Genomic DNA, 23,962 nt, shown 5'->3' with positions numbered 1-23,962 from the left:
GTTGCTTCCAAAACCTTGCAGAGCTCTTCCAGGTGTTGAGAGAGTTGAACCTTTTGGTCAAGTAAGGCTATGTATCGTCCTGTTTTATTGCATGAACTCTGCATTCTGGATCATGGTGACTACTTATAGTCAGCTTGAAAACCTGCTGTGGAAATCAGATGTTTGATTAGATTTATTAAACTTCAGTATTTTATGAGTTAATTTGTTCATAAAGGTTTGAGTATTTGTCTGATCTTCAATTCATGGGGCAGATGGTTTAGCCACAACTTTTATGTACTTTTAGTGTTGAATAACACTTTCCATTTTTCATGCAACAAACAATGGAGCACATTTTCTGCATCAGGCTATATAATAGAGGCTAGAGAGATTTAAAAAGTTTACCTAAGGCCAGGTGCAGTGGCTCATGCCTATAATCCCAGCACTTTGGGAGCCCAAAGCGGGCGGATCACCTGAAGTCGGGAGTTCAAGACCAGCCTGACCAACATGGAGAAACCCTGTCTCTACTAAAAAAAATAAAATTAGCCAGGCTTGGTGGTGCATGCCTGTAATCCCAGCTACTCAGGAGGCTGAGGCAGGAGAATCACTTGAACCCAGGAGGCAGAGGCCAGGTGTGGTGGTGCAAGCTTGAAATCCCAGCCACTTGGGAGGCTGAGGCAGGAGGATCGCTTGAACCCAGGAGGCAGAGGCTGTGGTGAGCCAAGATCGCGGCATTGCACTCCAGCCTGGACAACAAGAGCAAAACTGTGTCTCCAAAAAAACAAAAAAAGTTCACCTGAATTTAATACACATGTACTAGGTTCCTATGTGCCAGTTTTTTCCTGATACTAGGGATATAATTATCAATAAGACAGACTGATTCTTGACCTTTATAAAATTGGAGATACATTATTTTAGAAAAAAATGTTGACTCTAGATACAAAATTATACTTCTTCACTAAGGAATAACATTATTTTTCTGGAATTTCTTAGTTAAGAATTGCTGAATTTGCTGCAAAGTTTTTATAGTATAAAAATGATCTTTATTTTTGCTTGATTTCTAAAATTTGAAATGCAGCCTTTCTTTTTTTAAGTTAATACCCATTTAGTCATCATTATAGATTTATTTTAACAAATCTTTGGTAGCTTTTTCATAGTGACAGTTATCTTAATTGATGAGACGCCTGGAGAGATTTTACATACACTTAAAATGACTGTCCAAATAATGCATATTTTAAGATCTGGAAATTTTGCCTATCAAAGATAGTTTTTTTATTATAAGTGTTTTAACAATTTATATAATACCTTTATTTTTAGAGATTTTTAACTATTTCACTTTCATTTTATTTAGCTAGCTCACCTCAGGAAACTCCTATTAGAGATTATGGATTTCCTGTTAAAGGCTGTGATGACATCTTGGTGGTTGGACTAGCAGTATGCTGGGGTGGAAGGGATGCCTATTATTTTTCATTGCAGAAGGAACAAAAGCATTCTGGTAAGTAATGAGTATTTGACTAAGTCACTATATAATTAATGTAACGTTTATTAGGGTCGTGATCTTGGTTTTTGTCTTGTTTTTTTGAGAATAGTTTCCTGATATTTACCTAGGATTAACTTTTAGAATTTAAAAAAATTGTGTTTTTTTGGTTTTGGTTTTTGTTTTTGAGACAGAGTTTTGCTCTTGTTGCCCAGGCTGGAGTGCAATGGCACAATCTTGGCTCACTGCAACCTCCACCTCCTGGTTTCAAGCGATTCTCCTGCCTCAACCTCCCAAGTAGCTGGAATTACAAACATGTACCACCACTCCTGGGTAATTTTGTATTTTTTTTAGTAGAGACAGGGTTTTACTGTGTTGGTCACACTGAACTCCTGACCTCAGGTGATCTGCCTGCCTTGGCCTTCCAGAGTGCTGGGATTACAGGTGTGAGCCACTGTGCCTAGCAAAAATTGTAATTTTTTGGAGAGCAGCTAGCATGTACATTATTGCATATATTAACTGGAATTAATGTTTTAAGAAGCACTTCCTTACTTCTCCCTGCCTGTCACACGAGGCTATAAATGCTATGGGCTTTTCCTCTGACGGGGCAGTGAGGCCTCAGGGAACGTCTTGCCACCTTCAGGGTTTGCTTTTGAAGACTAAACTATGGCAATTTCTTTTCAGTCTTTTGTCCTCCCACTGAATGGGTCTGAAACTCATCTAGAGGGAATGTTGAGCCAGAGATCTATAGTAGTTGAATCATATACACTTTGGAGAAGTCTTTGGAATCGAAAGGATGTAATCTGGAAATACCCTGTGATCTGACTGTGAGCTGATAGGTTGGTTTTGGACAGGAGCAAAATTAATAAGGAGACATTTTAAAGGATGCTGTATAGTGTCTGTTCCTTAGTAACCATGAAATGTTTTCAGTTGTTTTGCAGGAAGATATGTTGGGGTAAGTAGTTACTTAAACTTTTTTTATTTTTGATAGAATAGTATATGTTCATACTGAATCTGTCTTTAAAATTTATTTCCAAATACTTTTCCTGTCTTTAACTCCTCATTCTAGAAAATATAATTTTGTTTTTAGAAGTATTAATGTTTTGTACTTTCTCCCACCTAATTAAGTAGAGGACTAAAAATCTTTTAGCCCAAACCATAATTTTTAGATTATGAAGCACTTCATCTACATAGCTGATATGACCTGGATAAGATGCTGAATTACATGGAACCAGACCCTTAGGCTTCTGAGTCTTTTTCAGTCTTTCTACTAAAGATTGCTGCTTCAAATGAATTGATGTAATTTTTGACTTTTTTTGTTGTTGTTTGTTTAAAGAAATTAGTGCCAGTTTGGTTCCACCTTCTCTTGATCCAAGCCTGACTTTGAAAGACAGGATTTGGCACCTTCAATCTTGCTTGCAGAAGGAATCTGATGAGGAACGTACCGTTGCCATCTATGACTTCATCCAGAGCTATAAAATTCTTCTTCTTTCTTGTGGCATCTCCTTGGAGCAAAGTTATGAAGATCCAAAGGTTCTATGTCTTATTTAATTTTTATATACTTAACATTTTTAGTGTTAATTCTTAAGTGAATTGGTATTTACTTGGCTTCAATGATGCAGCTTAAGTCTTTAGAGTAGTCATTTATTCATTCAGTAACCTCATCTACCCAGAATAAAATTTCATGCACCAAATACCTCTGTGTAGATAAACACAGAGATGTCACAAATTCTGAGCCCTAAAGTTTATGTCTTTCCTCAGAGATTTTTAATTTGGGTCATAAGTTCTAAGTTTTCTAATAGTAAATTGGAAGTGATGTGAGAACAGTTAGCTTTAGGTCTGTGATAGCAGGATGTTTTAAATCTTCATGAGGGTGCAGGCAGAAAATTGGAAAAGTGTGTGAACAAAATGTCAAAAAGGATTGTAGTTGGTGGCCATTTAGCATAGAGGCAAATCTCCTTACTGGCTCCTGAGAACTTTCCTTTATAATAGCAAAGTATGACGAACTCTTCATAATGATGACTCAGTTAAGAAACATGTTAACTTTTACATCAGACTATTTCATTTAATATTCCCCTATAAAACTTTATTCTTAACCTACAAAAGAAGTAACTGAGACACATAGTAAAGTAATTATCAGAATTATGAACAGGGCTTAGATTCTCTTATTCTAATCCAGTTAATGATCTGCTTAATCTAGTATTAGAAACTACAGGTCTCCTAGTCTCATGGGGAAGCTGAAAATAGCAATCAAATGAATAATTGGATGGTCCTGGTGACAGACCCCCATCCTGAGGGGAAAGTCTAGAGGCTTTCTGAAACTCTGTGTATAAACTTTTAACGGTAAAACACTTATTATGCCTCACTTCTTTTGATGTTGAAAGAACTAAATATACCTAAAACCTCATAGGCCCATCTTTATTATGGTAGCTTAACCCAAATTAGCCTTAGTGGAGGAGTTCATCTAGATTTTCAGACACATGGTTTGAATTTGCTGAGACGTACTTGTTTTTCAGGCCTACTGCTGAACTGGATCGGTCAACCATTGTAGTAATGGAATAGTTACAGCTTTTGTTTCTTTGAAAGCTACTGCTGTTATTGCTACCAAAAATGAGTCCTTTTATAATTATTCTTTTCCTTTCTCGGGAAGACCGCTGAATAAATATTAAATGAAAATGAGTGAGCTTAGAAATGAGCTTTCTTTTTTTCCCTTGTAATTTAAAGGTACAAAAGTGTCTTTGAAAAAAATCAGGAAAATATTCTCATTGCTCTTATTCAGGTGGCATGCTGGTTACTAGATCCAGATTCTCAGGAGCCGACTCTTCATAGCATAGTTACCAATTTTCTTCCTCATGAGCTTCCACTCCTAGAAGGGATGGATGCCAGCCAAGGGATTCAAAGCCTGGGGCTGAATGCTGGCAGTGATCATTCTGGGCGATACAGAGCATCTGTGGAGTCCATTCTCGTCTTTAACTCTATGAATCAACTCAATTCTTTGTTGCAGAAGGAAAACCTTCAAGGTAAAAACCAAGTTTCTGGCATTTTTATGTTATAGCCTAGAGACAAGATATTTACCATTCTTTATCAAAAATGAGTGAATTACACATTTATGCAAATCCTACCTTTGGGTTGTCTAGTGCTTTTTTCTGTAAAAGGCCAGAGAGTAAATATTTTTGGCTTTGTGAACCAATGATCCCATCACAGATACTCAACTCTGCCATTGGTGCACAAAAGCAGCTATAGACAATACCAAAACAAATGGCTGTCTTCTAATAACGCTTGACAAAACCATGCATCTAATGTTAGTTTGGCCATAGTTTGCTGACTTCTCGCCCTCTTGTGAAGAAGAGAATTACAAAATGGCATTTATTCAGTTGTTGCTATTTTTGTATTTGAACTTTATCAAATGATTTTTATTTACACTTAGAACACATCCTTAATGGATTTCAAAAAGTTAACTCTTTTCTTTTTGGAACTATTAACAGATTTTTTTTTCACAACAAAGGATAATCGTAAGAGTCTGTTTTTTCCCTCATAACAATTAACATGAATTTATTGTGGGGTCTGCTGGCCCAGATTGAGCACCCTGACTCCAGAAAACTTAATGGATGCTTATGGTAAAGATGTGAAGCAGAACGAATTGGCTTCATTGTGAGGAGATGACTGAATTTATTGACTGATCAATAAGTACTAGCAAATAGATGGATGAGTTTATATAGACTAGGGTTTTGGATCTGGACTGTACACTTATGACCTGAGGGACTTTGGACAAACTACTGAAACTGTAAGTCTGGTTCTTATAAAATTGTTCTAAGGATGAAATAAGATAGTAAATATGGGCAGTATTTGTCACAGAGCAGGTGCTTTTATGTTAGTTCATTATTGTAATTTTTAACTTTCACCACTTCAATGTGCTTTTGAAAGCTTCTTTTTTTCTGCAAACTTTCAAAAATGTATGGCTGGCCTGGCTCAGTGGCTCCTGCCTGTAGTCCCAGCTGCTCAGGAGGGAGGATCACTTGAGCCCAGAAGTTTGAGACCAACCTGGACAACACAGTGAGACCCCCATCTTAAAAACAAGGGTGGTTAGGAGGTATTACATGCTTTTTTATACAGTGTTAATGCTTTCTTAGTCACAGAATTCAAGAATTGAAGTGCAATGAGAGAAAAGTTTTTGGAGAGAATGTAGACGGCTATAAGATTTAGTTTGAATATAATTATTTCTTTGTGGAAAGAGATCCAGATATATTTTATTTTTTAAATTTTTCTGTTAGCCGGGAGGTATTCTCATCTGATGTAGAAAAACACTTTAACTGCAACTTTTGATTTCTTTAATAACTGTAAGATTATTCATTCAGTTATTTCTTTTTGAGTATATTTGGTAAGCTATATATATATATTTTTTCCACATCTTTTAAAAAATTTGTATTACTCCACTGTGACATTCCCAACATACGTATTTTTAAAGAATTTATGTTTCATTTAAATTTTCAAATATATTGGTATACAGCTATTGCTAAGTCTCTCTTTTTTACGTCTCTGGTTTATTATATCCTCTTTTTCTTTCCTAGTAGTATTTATTATTTAATGTCACTTGAAGTTTTCCCGATTTTCTAGTCTTTTCAAAGAACCAACCTTTGCCTTTGATTCTTCCTATTACTTTTGTTTTCTGTTTCCTTGATTTCTGTTCACATCTATATTATCTATTTTCTTCTGGTTCCCCTGACTTTATTTTGTAGTCCTTTTTCAAAATTAATAACTTTGACCTTAAAACCATTACTTCTGAAATTATTTTTTTCTTTTCTAACTTAAGAACATAAGGCAGCTGGCTGTGGTGGGTGCTCACGCCTGTAATCCCAGCACTCTGGGAGACCGAGGCAGGTGAATCACTTGAGGCCAGGAGTTTGAGACCAGCCTTGCCAACATGGTGAAACCCCATCTCTACTAAAAATACAAAAATTAGCTGTGAGTGGTATTGTGCATCTGTAATCCCAGATACTCAAGAGGCTGAGGCACAGGAATCACTTGAATCCCAGAGGCGGAAGTGGCAGTGAGCAGAGATCCTATCACTGCACTGCACTGCACTGCACTCCAGCCTGGGCACTAGAGCGAGGATGTGTCACACACACACACAAATAACATAAGGCTATAAATTTCCCTCGAAGCACTACTTGTATTGCACAGTTTCCATGTGTACACACACACATACACACACACACACACACACACACACACACACACATTTGTTTTGTAGAGGTGGGGATCTTGCTGGGATTACAGATGTGAGCCACTATTCCTGGCCTAATATATAATATTCTTATCATGCTAGATATTTTTAAATTTCTGGTATATTTTCTCACAAATTATTTAGAAGAATGTCTTTTAATTCCCAAATATTTAGAAACTTTTTTGTATTTAGACAATCTTTAAACTTAATTGTGTTGTAGTTAGAGTACATGGTTATATAATACTCATTCTTGAAATTTTTAAAGAATGATTCATGATCTAAAACTGGAACTATTGTGTAAATTATTTGCACTCGAGAATGTGTATTCTAATTCCGGATGCAGAATTTTATATGTCTGTTAAGTCAAAGTTGTTTTTAAAATATTCTGTAATTTTCCCTGTAATTCAATCAGTTTTAGCTTTGTATATTTTGAGGCCATTTTATTAGGTGTATAGGTGTTTAAAATTGATTTACTTTCCTTGTGAATTAAACCTCCTATTAGTGTATTATGACCATCTGTATTACAAATAATGATTTTTATTCTTAGTTCTTAGTCTGTTTTTTAATATGAATATGGCAACATCAGCTCTCTTTTGATTAATATTTGCTTCATATAACCTTTCTTTTTTTTAAATTCCTTTTAACCTTTCTAGGTTCCCATCTTCAGACATGTCTTATAAACAAAGTATAATTTTTTTTACTTTTTTTTTTTTTTTTTTTTTTTTTTTTTTTTTTTACAAATTTACCAATTTATTGTGATTGTTGATGTATTTCTGCTCATTATGATTATTGATATACTTGTACTCTATTTTCCTACTGTTTTAGTTTGTTTCTAGTCACTTTTTGTTTTGTCAGTAGTTTGTTCACAGTTGTGCTCTATTCTAACTAATCCTTATCTGCTATTTTGGGGATCTAAATTTGTTCTTGGTTGTTTCTTCTGAGTCCTGTTCACATTTCTTTGCTCTCTTGTATTTTTCATATTTTTTGTGAGTTCATACACTATTTATTATAATCAAGGATCCCTGCAGAACTTACTTGTGGGAAGCCATCCTTTAGAAAGGTTTTGCTCCTGCTTTTGCTGAGTACCAGACTACTCCGCATCCAAGGACCACAGTAGCCGTTCTTTGAGAGTTTTGTTTCAGAACAAGAGTGAGGACTGAGGCTCAGCTCCTCATCCTGTTGTTGTTTCAAGGATCTATATCCCCTTAAACTTTTTTGCTAGGGGACTCCATTCCCGAAACGACCTTGCTCCTTCCTAATGCCTATGGATCCAGGCTAGCTCCCTGCCACTCTTACTTTGTGCTTCTCTGATTGTTCCTGCTATGACCCAAGGTCATTATTTCTCTAGTCTCAAATAACATGAATTTCTCCACTGGTTCCAGGCTCCTAAAGCCAAGCTCTGACTGCCCCGTACCTTCTGCAGGTGGTTAGAGGCCATTAACTTCTCATTTGTTTCTTTGCTTTTGGTGGTGGTTATGGGTTTCCCTGGAGATTTCTTATGCTGATTGAGACCAGCAGTGCCTCAAAGAATGTGTTTGGAGCTGGGGAGGGTGGACCAGGGTTGCTTAAATTCCTAGTGACTCAGTACTGGAAGCTGAAGTCTTAGGGATTCTTTCTTAATGATTTAGGATAGCATTATCCATAGTACATTCCATGGATGCTTACTTTTCAAGATGTTAATAAGTATTATATGAAAAAAGGGTTTAATGGTCAAATAAAATTGGGGACTTTCACTTAAAATTAAATAGTTGTCTTTGCTTCAGGTCCTCTCAGGGCCTTTAATATGTAAGTTGAGTCTGCCTTATCCAAAATGCGGGACCAGAAGTGTTTTACATTTCAGATTTTTTTGGATTTTGAAATATTTGCATATATATAATGAGACATTTTATGGATGAGACCCAAGTCTAAATGTAGAATTCATAGATACCCATATACTTAGCCTAAAGATAATTTTATACAATGTATTTAATAATTTTATGCATGAAATAAAATTTGTGTATACTGAGCCATCAGAAAGCAAAGGTGTCACTGTCTCAGCCACCCATTTAGACAGTCTGGTGGCAGAAAAGATATATTGAAGCTGAATGGGGCAAGGAGGGGCTTTTTTCCTTTAGAGATGTTGAATAAGCTTTGTGTTATACACCTGCATTTTGACTGTGCCCTGTCACGAAAAGTCAGGTATGGAATGTCCCACTTGTGGTGTCATGTCAGTGCTCAGAAAGTTTCAGATTTTAGAGCATTTTGGATTTCAAAATAAGGTTGGTTGCTATGCTCCTGCTAAGAGTAGAAGCCGAAACGTCTTGGGAGAAATAAATAGTCTCTTGTAATCCAGACTATTCACAAGATTGCTGACTCTTCTACTCTCTGCAGAGACAAGGATAGTTGTCCAGTGCTAAACTAGCCTATAATTTTCCACCTTTCATTGTTGGCTTGAGAGTGCTGCTCAGGAGACTGGATCCTGAAGGATAGCTTGGTAGCATTTCTGGATTTTCCCAGATGAATTCTGTGTGGTTTAGGTAAGGCTGCTGATCAGTCACTTAGCCAATGATAACGTTTTAGTTTTCTTTTTTTCTTCCAGATGTTTTCTGCAAAGTGGAAATGCCCTCTCAGTACTGCTTGGCCTTGCTAGAACTAAATGGAATCGGCTTCAGTACTGCAGAATGTGAAAGTCAGAAACACATACTGCAAGCCAAGCTGGATGCAATTGAGACCCAGGCCTATCAACTAGCTGGCCACAGTTTTTCTTTCACCAGTTCGGATGACATCGCTGAGGTTGTATCATGGGGATAGGAATATAGATAAATAATTTTTAGAGTTAACATGATTGTGTGTGTGTGTGTGTGTGTGTGTGTGTGTGTGTGTGTGTGTGTGTGTGTATTTACCTGAACACCTAAGGTCAGTAAAATGAAACAGCCAGTTAACCAGATTGCTTTGGGAACATTCTAACATCATCTAATTTGTAAATTATATCTGTATTTAATTTACAAATAAAGGAAGGTAGTAAAGAGGACTTCTAGAATGTAAACTCCTCAAGAAGGAGATTTGCCTGGAACAGAGGAGGCACTCACTAAATATTTGTTGAAGAAATGATTGGTAGTGGTGGTTGCATGACAGCATAGCTGTTTCTCCATGAAGTTAGTCATTTTGTGAGCCCTCACTCCTCCTTGCTTGCTCTAACATTTCTATAGAATAGGAAATCGGATATTTTTCAGAGATGTAAATGAAAAAGGGATTTTTCTGACTGTTTCCTTTTTTAAACTTAATTAAGGTTTTTGCTTCCTTACATAAATGTTGACAAATTTTACCTTTGTTTTATTTTCATATATTGGTATTCCGTTCTCTCCTCTCAACCACACTACGTCCCTAACAAAGGGTGATTGCGTTGTTTTAGAGGGGTTACGTTTGATAGCATTGAAGTTCTTGTGTCTTCTAGTTGTGATTCTCTAATATAGCATATTGGTAAAAGTCATAGACTTTGGAGCCAGACTTCTTGGGTTTGAATCTTACCTCCTCCATTTATTAACTAGTTCCAGAGCCTTGGGCCAATGTATAAACTCTTTATGGGTCAATTTTCAGTAAAGGGGGGTTGTCATAAAAATTCCTCATAGGGTTGTAGTGAGGTATAAATAATAAGTGACCATTCTGTAGTAAGTGGTCAGTAAATGTTAAATATCCTTATAAAAGTGTCCTTTTTAAAGCCACAGTTATGTTTTATGTTGTTGTTTTTTTTTCACGCAAGTATAAAATTTAAATACAAACGTTTTATGTTTTTTAACTTTTAGGTTTAAGGGTACATGTGAAGGTTTGTCATATAGGTAAATCATGTCATGGGGGTTTGTTGTATAGATTATTTCATCACCCAAGTATTAAGCCCAGCATCCAGTAGTTATTTGTTCTGCTCCTTTCCCTTCTTTCATCCTCCACCCTTGAGTAGACCCCATTATCTATTGTTTCCTTTTTTATGTTCATGAATTCTCATCATTTAGCTCCCACTTATAAGTGAGAACGTGCAGTATTTGGTTCTCTTTTTCTTCTTTAACGTATTTTAAAGAAAATGAGGAACTTGGTTTCTCTTATTCATGTGTTGAATTCAGTAGTACCTTTTTATTTTTCTTCCTTTTTGGTATCTTCTTTTAAATTCTTTAGCTCAGAAGTCCCCAAACCAATACCTAGCTGACTGCACATAAAATTACATAGGGAATTTACAGAAAATACAGAATCTCTGTTTCAGCACAAGTAGGTTTAGGGCAAAGGCAGGAATTATTGCCATTGTGATTCAGATGGGCCTGAAAGCGTGTAAAGTACAGGCCTCGAGCAAATTCTGGACTAAGAGTAAAGCACCTTTAATATTATTGGCTTCTTCTTAGGCCATGTCAAAGTGGTGGCTTAGGCCTGTAATCCCAGCACTTTGGGAGGCCGAGGCAGATGGATTGCTTGAGCTTAGGAGTTTGAGACCACCCTGGCCAACCTGGTGAAACCCTGTCTCTACCAAAGATATAAAAATTAGCCGGGCATGGTGGTGTACTCCTGTGGCCCCAGCTACTCAGGAGGCTGAGGTGGGAGGATCACTTGAGCCCAGGAGGTCAAGGCTACAGTGAGCTGTGATCACACCACTACACTCTGGCCTGGATGACAGTGAGATCCTGTCTCAAAAAAAAAAAAAAAGAAGGCCTTGTGTTAGTGTTAATCTGATAGTGCCTAGAGTATGGATAGACTACCTGACATATGCATTTTCATAGCCATCATTTGTTAAATATGGTAATTCCAAATTATCCAGAGAAACATTCTTTCAGTCCATCTTGAACTGTAGAGTTTTTTCTAAAATAAATTCTGAATGATACTCTTTGCAAGTTTCATTCTTGACTAAAGAGGCATTAATTTCTTACAGGTTTTATTTTTGGAATTGAAGTTGCCCCCAGATGGAGAGATGAAAAACCAAGGCAGCAAGAAAACTTTGGGTTCTACGAGAAGAGGGAATGACAGTGGACGCAAGCTAAGGCTGGGAAGACAGCTCAGCACTAGTAAGGTGCTCTTTGGGGCAGTCACAGAGCCAGGCAGAACCTAAACTGTTTTTTAGCATTTTGATGTCTAGAAAGAATGCTGATGAAATCAAGATCTGAGTCCACCATTTGAATTTACCCAGATATAGATTAACATATTGGTTTGTGGTTTGGTAGCCCACAAATTCTGTGGAGATTTTCTGCATGGAAAATTCAAATCATAATCTTAGTTAGCAGTTGTGTCCCTTCTTCCTATCATTAAAATGGTATAAAGGTTTATAAACCGAACCTCAAAGACATTATTTAATTATTGCCATCCATTACTCTTGGACATCTAATATAACTTAATTCATATAGTTATATGAACATAGAGAAAGCTATGTAAGAATTTTTAAAAAGAAAGGAAACCAGTCAGAACAAATATATTACTTTTAGTTTAAAGGCAAAATAGTAAGTTTTTCATGAATTATTTTTAATTTGTTTTTTGAGACAGAGTCTCACCCTATTGCCCAGGCTGGAGTGCAGTAGCACCATGCTCGCTAGAACCTTCACCTACTGGGTTCAAGCAATTTCTCATGCCTCAGCCTCCCAAAGTAGCTGGGACTACAGGTGTGTACCACCATTCGTGGCTAATTTTTGTATTTTCAGTAGAGACAGGGTTTCACCATGTCATCCAGGCTGTTCTTGAGCTACTGGCCTGGAGGGATCCTCCCACGTCGGCCTCTCAATGTGCTGGCATTACAGGCAAGAGCCACCACAGTAGGCCTTGACTTAAGAATTTAATCTGGTCCACCCTTGGGCCCCAGTTCCCAGCCGGCGCCCACCGTGCCCCTCTTTGTGGCCGCCCAGCGTAGGCGGGGCGGTGCCACCCCTCCATTCCCCCCACCCATGGCCTGGCGTGCAGCTCCTGTCTCCGTCCCCCTCGGATGTGGCTCGAGCTGGAGGCGCGCAAGGCCGGAGACCTGCAGACCCGCTACCCGGAGCAGCTCGGAGGCGGTGAATAATATCTCTTCAAGTCTGCAATAAAAAATGGCCTCCAATAAAACTACATTGCAAAAAATGGGAAAGAAACAGAATGGAAAGAGTAAAAAAGTTGAAGAGGCAGAGCCTGAGGAATTTGTGGTGGAAGAAGTACTAGATCGACGTGTAGTGAATGGGAAAGTGGAATATTTCCTGAAGTGGAAGGGATTTACAGATGCTGACAATACTTGGGAACCCGAAGTCCAGAGTTGATTGAAGTGTTTCTTAATTCTAAAAAAGCTGGCAAAGAAAAAGATGGTACAAAAAGAATTATCTGACAGTGAATCTGATGACAGCAAATCAAAGAAGAGAAGAGACGCTGCTGACAAACCAAGAGGATTTGCCAGAGGTCTTGATCATGAAAGAATAATTGGTGCCACAGACAGCAGTGGAGAATTGATGTTTCTCATGAAATGGAAAGATTCAGATGAGGCAGACTTGGTGCTGGCAAAAGAGGCAAATATAAAGTGTCCTCAAATTGTAATTGGTTTTTATGAAGAGAGACTAACTTGACATTCTTGTCCAGAAGATGAAGCTCAATAATTGTTCACATTGTTTTTCATATATACATATATACATACATATACACACACACACACACACACACACACACATATATGTAAATTTGGGCCTTGGTTTTTGATTTACTAGTGAGACAAAATGACTACATCCTAATGAAAATCAAGTTTGATATGTTCATTTTGAAAGTAGCATTGAAAGAGTTGTTGGGGTTTTTGGTTTTTTGTTTTGTTTTTTTTCCATCCATAGCACTGGTTACTTTGAACAAATAAATAAAAGCTTTCTGTAGTTACTTCCTTGATCAGAAAAGAACATTTGTTACTATGGTATATTATTTCCTCTACATTAAAGAACAGCTTTTCTAAATATTGGGGGAAATGTCCATAGTCATTACTCAATCAAACTTGTGTTCTCATAAGTCTAAGGACCATTCTAGGTTTTTTATATGTTTTGTGTGTGTGTATGTATACATAAAATGCATGTATAATTTTTTTGTTTGTTTTTAAACATTCACCAAAACAAAAAATCACAGGCAAACTCATGTTTCTGAGATGCCATTATTCCAAGCAAAATAAAAGATAATCACTTCAGGTTAAATGGAAAATTTTCCTGAAGCCATACATTTCAAATATGTGAAGAAATAAGTGATTCTAATTAATATGACAATTTAAATTGGATAGTTTTAAAGCAACTATATCTATAAATGCAGTTTTTTGTTTGCAAAATTCCTAAAAGGAAAAATTTTATCACTGCCATCATAGGAGGTTTTCCCATCCAGATGAGGAAACTAGACAAATGCTAGTGTGTTTTAATTAGCTAAACTAAGTTAAATGAACATTAAAAAATCTTCTAGCAGGCCATTTTTCACAAACTGTTGAAATCCTATTGCTGTGTTGACTAAAAGGTCATGATTTATGGAATATCTAAGACTTGGCTCATAGAAACCTAATCAGCTGGTTAGAGATGTTGGTAGTTTAGGATCTGCTGCCATAAATGTGTGAACAACCTTTTGTAATCTAAGCTACTGACCTGTATGTTTTTTCTTTACCCCAACCCATTCCTTACATGTAAGGTCAGTCTTTCAGTTATTTGCTTTACAGGTTCAGCAAAAGCCAAGAAAAACAACTCTGTAGTAATCAGAATGTATCGGTATTTACTGTAAATAATGGTAAACAGTGGTTAATAAATAGTTTTATATTCCTTTTAAAAAAGAATTTAATCTGCTAATTTCAAAGTAAAATTGTTAATCATAAACCATTGGAAACTATGCATTAGTGGGAGAGAAGAGAGAAAGAGCTTAATTTTACATTGTTACTGAAGTTTTAGTGGAAAAATACGGTGGAAAATATGGCATAGAGCTGTTCAAGTTGCCTTTGTGTAGAATTTCAGCCCTTATACCATGATGTATGACTTGTCTGCTCCTAGGAAGTTTCCTTAGCTCCAGGCTGTAGCACAATTTTTTATTTATTCTCACTAGCCCTTTTACTCACAAGTTTCTGTTCCTTAATAGTTCACTGAAAGTCTATAGTACAAAAAATTCAAAGTTTTAAAAATAGATGTCTCCTGATTACCTTGATATGGAAACTATATAAGTTTCTGGGCAAGAAGAAAAACAACTGGGATACTTCCAGTCGTGTGAGGAGTGGAGGAGGAAAATGCATAAAGAAAACAGATGATGTAAAATAAACTTTTGGTGGGGTGTGGGTAGGCAGTTGCTTTGTTAAACTGACAACTCATTTATTTGAAAAAGGTAATTTTACATTGATCATGCTCAGCATTACCACATTTGCATTTTATAAGCTGTAGTTATAGTCTTATCAATATGGCGGTTAAAACCCAAGAAATAGTTTTGAGTTGTAGATATTACTCTCAGATTTAATTTTGAGACAGCATTACTTACATAAAAGAGATTCTAGCTTGCTATGGAATTTGGACAAGAATTCAATCTTACCTTATTATATTTTTTTGGCAGGATGTTTTAAATAAATTAAAGGCATTACATCCTTTACCTGGCTTGATATTAGAATGGAGAAGAATCACTAATGCTATTACCAAAGTGGTCTTTCCTCTTCAGCGGGAAAAGCGTCTTAATCCTTTTCTTGGAATGGAAAGAATCTATCCTGTGTCACAGTCGCACACTGCTACAGGTGATGAGAAATCTTAAGTATAAACGGTGTCCAATTTTGAAGGAAAAACATTTTCATATGCAGTATTTCTTATGATGGCCAAGAATTCAAGTATTGATCATGGGGTTCAAGTGAAGTTTTAAAACTATAAACTACATGCTTTATTCAAAGCATAGGTAGATTCTACCTGGGTACAGAGATCAGTATTGGTTTCTGCTTTTATTTTTTAAAATTAATTTATTTATTTTGAGACAGAGTTTCATTCTTGTTGCCCAGGCTGGAGTGCAGTGGCATGATCTTGGCTCACTGCAATCTCTGCCTCCTGGGTTCAAGTGATTCTCCTGCCTCGGCCCCCCGAGTAGCTGGGATTACAGGTGTACACTACCATGCCTGGCTAATTTTTGTATTTTAAGTAGAGACAAGATTTTGGTCAGGCTGGTCTTGAACTGCTGACCTCAGGTGATCCACCCACCTTGGCCTCCCAAAGCGCTGGGATTACAGTGAGCCACTGTGCCTGGCCTGTTTCCTGCTTTTAAGTACTTGTATAGAGTAACTGGGATGTCTGAGATAGTGCTTTCAATGTGAGTATACACAGGAATTAAACATTTGAGTCGGTGGTCTTACCTAGTTTCAGTCCCATCCCTTTTTTGAGCCTCTTAAGAGTTCTCTGAGTTGAATCTGTGTAGGCCTCTGGGACATCTGTATAAGCATTTTATTTCACCCAAGCAGAAAAGAAAGCTGTAGCGCTCTTTGGATATCTCATGGTCCTCTTGAAATAAGTAAGAGTGTAATCTTATGAGGAAAAATGCATTCTTTCTCTAGGCAGTATAAAACTCTAAGTATTTGCCAAATGTGATGTGTAGTGGAAGAAAGGTGACTTTAACTCATTCATAGAGGAGGCTCTATTGGTGCCTGGTTAGATTGGTGGTATAGAATGTGGGCTTTGACATCAGAAATCAGTATTTGAATCCTGGTTCTATAAATCTTTATGACAAGATACTTAACCTTTCAATGCCTAAGTTTTTTCATGTATGATACAAGGCACAGTGGCTCACGCCTGTAATCCCAGCACTTTGGGAGGCTAAGACCGGAGGGTCACTTGAGCCCAGGAGTTTGAGACTAGCCTGGGCAAGAGAGTGAAACCATGTGTCTACAAAAAGTCAAAAAATTAGCTATGTGTGATATCTTGTGCCTGTAGTCCCAGCTACTTGGGAGGCTGAGGTAGAAGGATCGCTTGAGCCTGGGAGGTCAAGGCTGCAGTGAGCTGTGATTGCACCATTGCAGTTCAGCCTGGGCAACAGAGTGAGACCCTGTCTCAGTCAATCAATAAACAAATAAACAAGGCAATAACAGTCTTACTTCACCTGATGATTCTGAGGATTAAATAGGTTCATAGATGTAGAATATTTAGAACAGTGCATGGCTCCTAGAAAGCACTCACTGTTGGTTACTGTTATCTAGCATGGAGGTTCCATAAGGCGCTGCTTTTGTCTGCTTGCTTTATCTCTTGTTTTAAACTTTCTAATTCTTCTTTCTTCCGATTTAGCTAATCTCTTGTCCCATCCCAGTAATATCTTGCCCTGTTGGTATTTAAATTTCACTTTGAAACATATGATAATGATATAAACTTACATGAAATAAAATCTTTGGTGATGAAAAAACAACATCTACCTAGAGTTTTCAAAGGTGTTGCACATTTATTTGTTCTTTACAAAGCAGAAGGTAAAACCAGTAATAAGAATTCTATTCTTATTACTGATTTTAGAAATATATTTTAATAAATAACTTTTATAATATTTTAGAAATACAAACTTAAGCAAAGCAAAGCCTTTCATCAATGTACTTCATATCTGTTAAGCTATATATTCATGCTTTGTAATTTATTTTTACCATTTTTTTTTGGTCTGCCAGTGTTGCCTCATTAATTCAACTAATAGACCAGGGCAGTGTGCTGAATACGAAGTGTTATAGAAAAGAAGGCAATGTGTTGATGTAAAAAGAGCCTTGGATGCCCTCCTCTGTTATTTGTTAGCTTTGTAACATTGAACAGGCCATTTAATGACAACAATTATATAAAAGGTTATCATTAACTGAACACTTAAAATGTCTGATTTATCAGAAGATGATGGAGTTATACATAGCTAGTAGTCAGCCTGTTATAATGAAGAGTGTGTCATAAAATAGAGTTTTAGTGTTGCTGATAGTGTTATAAAAATCACACAAAATTACTCAAACTTTTTTGGTGTGGCACTTACATGTTTAGAGAAATTCAAACAAGTAAACAAACTGTAAAATATTTTGGGAAATAAAGGCTTTACAATCTACTTGTTTGTTTTTTTTTTTTTTTGAGACATCTCACTCTGTTGCCCAGGCTAGAGTACAGTGGTGTGATCTTGGCTCACTGCAATGTCTACCTCCCAGGTTCAAATGATTCTCCTGCCTCAGCCTCCCAAGTAACTGGGGATTACAGGCACTTGCCACCATGCCCACCTAATTTTTTGTAGTTTTAGTAGAGATGGGATTTTACTATGTTGGCTAGACTTATATGCTTTTTTTTTTTTTTTAAACTTTCTATTCACTGGAAAATTTGCTATTAACCACCTGATTCAAGTCTCCACTTGATTCAGTACTTCTAGTCAGTACTATTGTTGATTCTCTTGATTAATCATAATGATGATGAAGAAAGATGATGATGTCTGAAAGTGATGGGCAAAGAGGCTTCAGTGGTTGTTTCTCCTAAGATCCATTTGATTAGCCTTTACTCATTAATATGACTGCTAACATGTTATAGTGCTGAAATCTGATACTCAAGGAATAGTTCAGTTTATCAGATTATTTCTCACTGTAGGATTGTTTTCTATGTAAAACATTGTAGACAATTTATATATTCATTTATTTTGGGATGGTCTTGTACTTATTTTATCATTGTTAGACACATGAACATGATGAAAAATATTTAAATATAAATTTATTTTAGTTCAGCATTGATAGAGTCTGTATTTTTAAGATAATCCAGAAATGTGAATACCGTTAAATAACCAGATTTCTTTTTCTAATTTTATGTCTTTATTCTGCTTGATTTCAGGACGAATAACCTTTACAGAACCAAATATTCAGAATGTGCCAAGAGATTTTGAAATCAAAATGCCAACACTAGTAGTAGAAAGCCCACCTTCTCAAGCTGTAGGCAAAGGCCTACTTCCCATGGGCAGGTAGGCACTGTTTCTCTGGATCTGTATTAATAAATTTATGTAAGTACGAATGGCTCAAAATAGCTTATTAGACAAATAAATGAAATTAGTTTATGTTTCAGACATACCCATTTCTGTCCTAGACCATTTTGAATCCTGAGTCCATGTGTAAAGAAACTACTTCATGTTTAATTGAATGTTTGCTAAAAGAGCTCTAGTATCTTTGTTAAGCTTTAAAGTGATTCTCAGGTTTGTTTTGTTTTGTTTTGAAATGGAATCTTGCTCTGTTGCCAGGCTGGAGAGCAGTGGTGCCTCGGCTCACTGCAACCTCCACCTCCTGGGCTCAAGCAGCTCTCCAACCTCAGCCTCCTGAGTAGCTGGGACTATAGCTATGTGCCACCTTGCCTGGCTAATTTTTATAGAGACGAGGGTCTCACTTTGTTGCCGACTAGTCCTGAACTCCTAGGCTCAAGCAATCTGCTCGCCTCGGCTTCCCAAAGTGCTGGTATTACAGGTGTGAGCTATCATATCCAACTCTCAGATAAGGTTTTTATTCTGTTTCTTAGCTGCAAATACTGATGTTGCTGAAAATTAGATCTTTTTCCTATATTTGAGACTGCTTTATGTTTAGCTGATGATGTAGTTTGTATCACAGAGGAAAAAATAAAAAGTGTTGGAGCCTGAACCCTGGATGCCAGGCACAGACGGAGGAGAGAGCTGCAGACAGAGGAATGCCGTTTTCAGTTAGCATGCGACATGCCTTTGTGCCTTTCCCAGGTAAGGTGGCTGATAGCTTTGAAGCTTCTCATTGCTGTGAGAATGTTTTTCAAAGCCTGAAATTTGAGTGAGACTTAGAGCATGCATTTGTCCCTCCATCTTTCTGTCTACAGTGAAGCCCGCCTTTCTCTTTGTCCTGCCAGGTTTATAGCAGTCATCTTGTCCTGCCAGGCTTATAGCAGTCATCTTGTCCTGCCAGGTTTATAGCAGTCATCTTGTCCTGCCAGGTTTATAGCAGTCATCTTGTCCTGCCAGGTTTATAGCAGTCATCTTCTCCATGATCTGCTCTGTGGGAAACTTTTGTGGTGTGTGCTCAGAAGCAGCAGTCTGCTGAAACCATGTTTTCTAACGTCAGTGTAAACTTCTTTGCAAAGTCCGGTTGATTTTGTCAGTCTTCACCCTCTTTAACTTCTTTACAGCATTTGTCACTGTTAATCAACTCTTTCCTTCTTCAATTTCCCTTCTCTCTTGACCTCTAAAGGGACAATTTTTTTTGCCTCTCCTTTGAACTTGTTTGCTTTTATGTCTGTACTCCCTTATTCTGCACTGCTGCTTCCTATTGCATGGGGTGGCCCCTAAGGCTATTTTCATTTTGCCTGACCTCAACCCAGTACTCTAGACATAAACCTTTTGTTGTCAAGACAGTTGGAAGTGGTGATGTAACTTGCAGATCATCCCGACTGTTAGTATACATATTTGTTCTTTTATCTGTCATCAGCTGGCAGGTCCAGGTGAGTGCAATTAACCATCTGAATTTATTTAAATTCCATCAGAAACTTATATTCCCAGGGTGAATTCTGACCTGTGATGACATGTCTTGCCAGGCAATTTTTAGTGTTGCTTATGTCTGAACTGTCAGCATACAAAATTCTATCACAGTTATCTAAGAGAGTCCCCAGAAGGTCTGTGTGGTGTATGGTAATTTCTTTCTTTCTTTCTTTCTTTTTTGAGATGGAGTCTCACTCTGTCACCCAGGCTGGAGTACAATGGAGTTTTCTTAAAACACATGAATCAGTTTTTTTGTTTTGTTTGTCTGCAGCTTCCTCACCCGCCTCAGCCTTCACAGAAATTGTGGAGTAGGAAAATGCAGTTGACATACTGAAGAGTACCTCAGAGCCTCCTTGCTCTGGATTAGACTTTGGCCTAAGAGGATGTTATGGCTGGTTGTATTTTTTATCCAGAACACTCCAATTTTCTCCATATTAGCAATAAGGCTGTCTTGTCTTCCTATTATTCATGTGTTCACTGGAGTAACACTTGTAATTTCCTTCCAGAACTTTTCCTTTGCATTCACAACTTGGCTAACTGTATGACACAAGAGGCCTAGCTTTCAACCTGTCTCAGCTTTTGACATGCCTTCTTCAATAAGCTTAATTTCTAGCTTTTGGTTTAGTATGAGAGAGATGTGACTTTCTCGTTCACTTGAACAATTAGAGGTCATTGCCATTGTAGGGTGATTAAGTGGCCTAATTTTAATATTGTATCTCAGGGAATAGGGAGGTCTGAGAGAGAGAGGGGAGAAAGGAGTTCTGAGAGAGAGAGAGTGGGGAACAGCCAGTTAGTGGAGTAGTTAGAACACACACAACATTGATCAATGAAGTTCACTCTTACGTGAGTGTGGTTCATGGATTGTAATAATAGTAACATCAAAGATCACCATAACAGGTAATAATGAGAGGCTTTGAAGTAATATGAACATTACTATTAATAAAATGTGTCACAGTGAACACATGCTGTTGGAAAATGGTGCTGATAGACTTGCTCCACTCAGAGTTGCCAAAAACCTTTAATTTCTTTAAAAGAAACTGCAATATCTATGAGGCATAATAAAGTGAAGTGCAATAAAGCAAGGTATGCTTGATTTTATAAAACTTATATTTTGACAAAGTAGATCACATGCCCATGTTGTTTCAAACATACTTTATTTCATGCAAGCCATGGTGGCTCACACCTGTAATCCCAGCCCTTTGGGAGGCCGAAGCAAGAAGGTTGCTTGAGTCCAGGACTTCACAACCAGCCTGGGCAACATAGGGAGACCCCATCTTTACAGAAAATTAAAAAATTAGCTAGGCATAGTGGTGTGCATCTGTAGTCCCAGCTACTGAGGAGTCTGAGGTCTGAATATCGTATCACTTAAGCCCAGGAGGTTGGGGCTGCACTAAGCCATGATTGTGTCACTGCACTCCAGCCTAGGCGAAAGAGCAAGACACTATCTCAAAAAAAAGAAAAAGAAAATTCCAGTAACTGAATTGAGTACCAGAAACTCATTTTTTTTTTGTCTTTTTCTATGTTTTAGAAACTCATTTTTAAAAAAAGATAGCATCTGTATTAACAAAGCTGGTTCATATTTTCTCTGAAGTATTAATTTGACTTTGAAGCAGAAATATCCATTACAAAACAATGTCTGTACAAGTTAAGTAAATTTACCAACTCTTATGTTACTCATTATGACAGGTTGCGTATCCCTTGTCTCGAATCCTTGAGACTAAAAGTATTTGAGATATTGGAATATTTGCATATACATAATGCGATATTTTGGAGATGGGATCCAAGTCATAATATAAAATTTATGTTTCATGTACACCTTATAGACATAGCCTAAAGGTAATTTTATACAATATTTTAAATTTTATGCATGAAACAAAGTTATAACTTTGACTTGTTACAAGAGGTCAGTTGTGGAACTTTCCACTTGTAGCATCATATCAGTGTTCAGAAAGTTTTAAATTTTGGAACATTTTAGATTTTGAATTTTCAGATTAAGGATGCCATACCTATATTATGTCAAATTCAAAGGACTATTACTTAAATAAAAAAGCAACTCTAAATTTATCAGCATCAGAGCATTTAAAAATTTTTTTAATAGTTGCAGTTTATATAACCTGTTGATTGTAATTATGCTGTATATTGCTTTATACTTGAAAAATGCATAAAGTTATTATTATTGGAAGAGATGGGGGTTCCCGCTGTGTTGCTGAGGCTTGTCTGGAACTCCTGGGCTCAAATGATCCCCCAGCCTTGGCCTCCCCAATTACTGGAATTACAGGTGTGAGCTACTGTACCTAGTCCATTATTGATTAGTTTTATAAAAAGTTTTCATTTCCAAATAAATTCTCATACCTGTCTAGCTAGGTCACAAGCACATTCTTCCCTTTTTTTGGAGCCTCAAATATATGCTGTGTGATATCAGTCAAAAAACATAAATCACATTGTTCTTTTTGTCTTTGATTACAAAATACGTGGCAAGTGTTCTTCTGTTTCAAGAAAATATTGGAGTACAGTAAATCTTTGTAAGACTTTCATGAATCAAACAATGAGCTTTGGTAGCGTACGCAAGATTGTTACATTCATCGTTTTCTATTTTCAGCAGCTCCTTAAGCTGGTGATGACTCAGCATTTGTACATTTACATAAAATAATTTTAACTGTGTTATAACCCTTTTGATGGTCTGATATAGAAAACTGAGCATAAATCTTTTCTATACATATAGTAGAATGAAGAAATAGGGAAACAGACCCTGTTTAAAACTCTAAAAAATATAAGTTTTTAATGACAAAGCTAGACTATTGACTATATGATGAAAGCTATTTTTTTCATATCTACTTGAAATTCTTCTTTGATAAATGTAAAAGATTCCAAAATATCTGTGCCACTAGTTTGATTTTGTAAGCTAAGAATGGTATTTTCTTTATAAATTTAGAAGTCCACTGAGACAAAACCTATTCAGAATATTAATTAAGCAGCTTCTCTGTTATGGGACAATTCTTCCAAAGCCAAAAAAGAAATACTTGAAATTTGATTAATCTCTGATACTGTTAGACAGGTTACCTATAGAGTCGATAGGTAATTGTTTGGTAGTTTATTAGTCCATTGTCATGCTGCTAATAAAGACCTGCCTGAGACCGAGTAATTTGCAAAGGAAGGAGGTTTGATGGACTCACAGTTCCACATGGCTGGGGAGGCCTCACAATCATGGTGGAAGATGAAGGAAGAGCAAGGGACATCTTACGTGGTGGCAGGCAAGAGCTTATGCAGGGGAACTCCCATTTATAAAACCATCAGATCTCATGAGACTTACCACCATGAGAACAGTATAGGGGGACACTCCCATAATTCAGTTATCTTCACCTGGCCCTGCCCTTGACATGTGAGTCTTATTACAATTCAAGGTGAGATTTGGGTGGGGACATAGCCAAACCATATCAGGTAGGTTATTTGAAGATCTTTTGCTTTTTGTAAAATGTGACTGATTCTTGTTATTCATGGTAGTGCATTATACAAAGCCACAATGAACACTAAATTAACAAATACTGAAGTAAAGGTTTCTTTTGTCAGTTTACTTTCACATCAGCTTGGTCCTTTTGAGGCCTTTGAGGCTTTGCTAACAAATGTTTAGAGTAGCCTGCACTCTAGGGCTAGATTATTCCTGTTCATAAGTTGTGGCCTTTTTGGAGTCCACTTGGTGCTGAAGCTGTTTAATAAGATCTCTTCTCGGTCTTGTTAGAGCTTGGTCATTTCCCAGCATTCAAGAATGTGTTGTTGGGCTGGGCACGGTGGCTTACGCCTGTAATTCCAGCACTTTGGGAAGCCAAGGTGGGCGGATCACGAGGTCAAGTGTTCGAGACCATCTTGGCCAACATGGTGAAACCCTG

General features: G+C 37.1%; 1 protein-coding gene and 1 pseudogene across 10 annotated transcripts in view; both read left to right on the top strand.

Moving 5' to 3' along the window:
- The window catches only part of POLQ (DNA polymerase theta), a 65,133-nt gene that overhangs the window by 11,065 nt on the left and 30,106 nt on the right, over positions 1-23,962 (top strand). For 3 of the 9 annotated variants that reach the window (XM_032298928.1, XM_032298924.1, XM_032298925.1), the window contains exons 5-12: positions 1,328-1,471; positions 2,790-2,986; positions 4,233-4,473; positions 9,256-9,449; positions 11,566-11,703; positions 15,189-15,363; positions 18,428-18,554; positions 19,177-19,310. In XM_032298928.1, coding sequence (XP_032154819.1) covers positions 1,328-1,471; positions 2,790-2,986; positions 4,233-4,473; positions 9,256-9,449; positions 11,566-11,703; positions 15,189-15,363; positions 18,428-18,554; positions 19,177-19,310 — 1,350 coding nt within the window. Of the gene's footprint in view, positions 1-1,327; positions 1,472-2,789; positions 2,987-4,232; positions 4,474-9,255; positions 9,450-11,565; positions 12,118-15,188; positions 15,364-18,427; positions 18,555-19,176; positions 19,311-23,962 lie in introns of those variants that run through there. The other 6 variants (XM_032298927.1, XM_032298929.1, XM_032298926.1 and 3 more) reach the window with 4 other exon arrangements.
- Positions 12,601-13,584, top strand: LOC116565385 (annotated as a pseudogene). The gene has a single exon (XR_004275412.1). The product of XR_004275412.1 is annotated as a chromobox protein homolog 3 pseudogene (transcript).

Source organism: Sapajus apella, unplaced genomic scaffold (assembly GCF_009761245.1).
Source record: "Sapajus apella isolate SASKATOON/1434 unplaced genomic scaffold, GSC_monkey_1.0 scaffold40, whole genome shotgun sequence".
Taxonomy (NCBI): Eukaryota; Metazoa; Chordata; class Mammalia; order Primates; family Cebidae; genus Sapajus; species Sapajus apella.
This window is presented reverse-complemented; position numbering and strand designations above follow the sequence as displayed.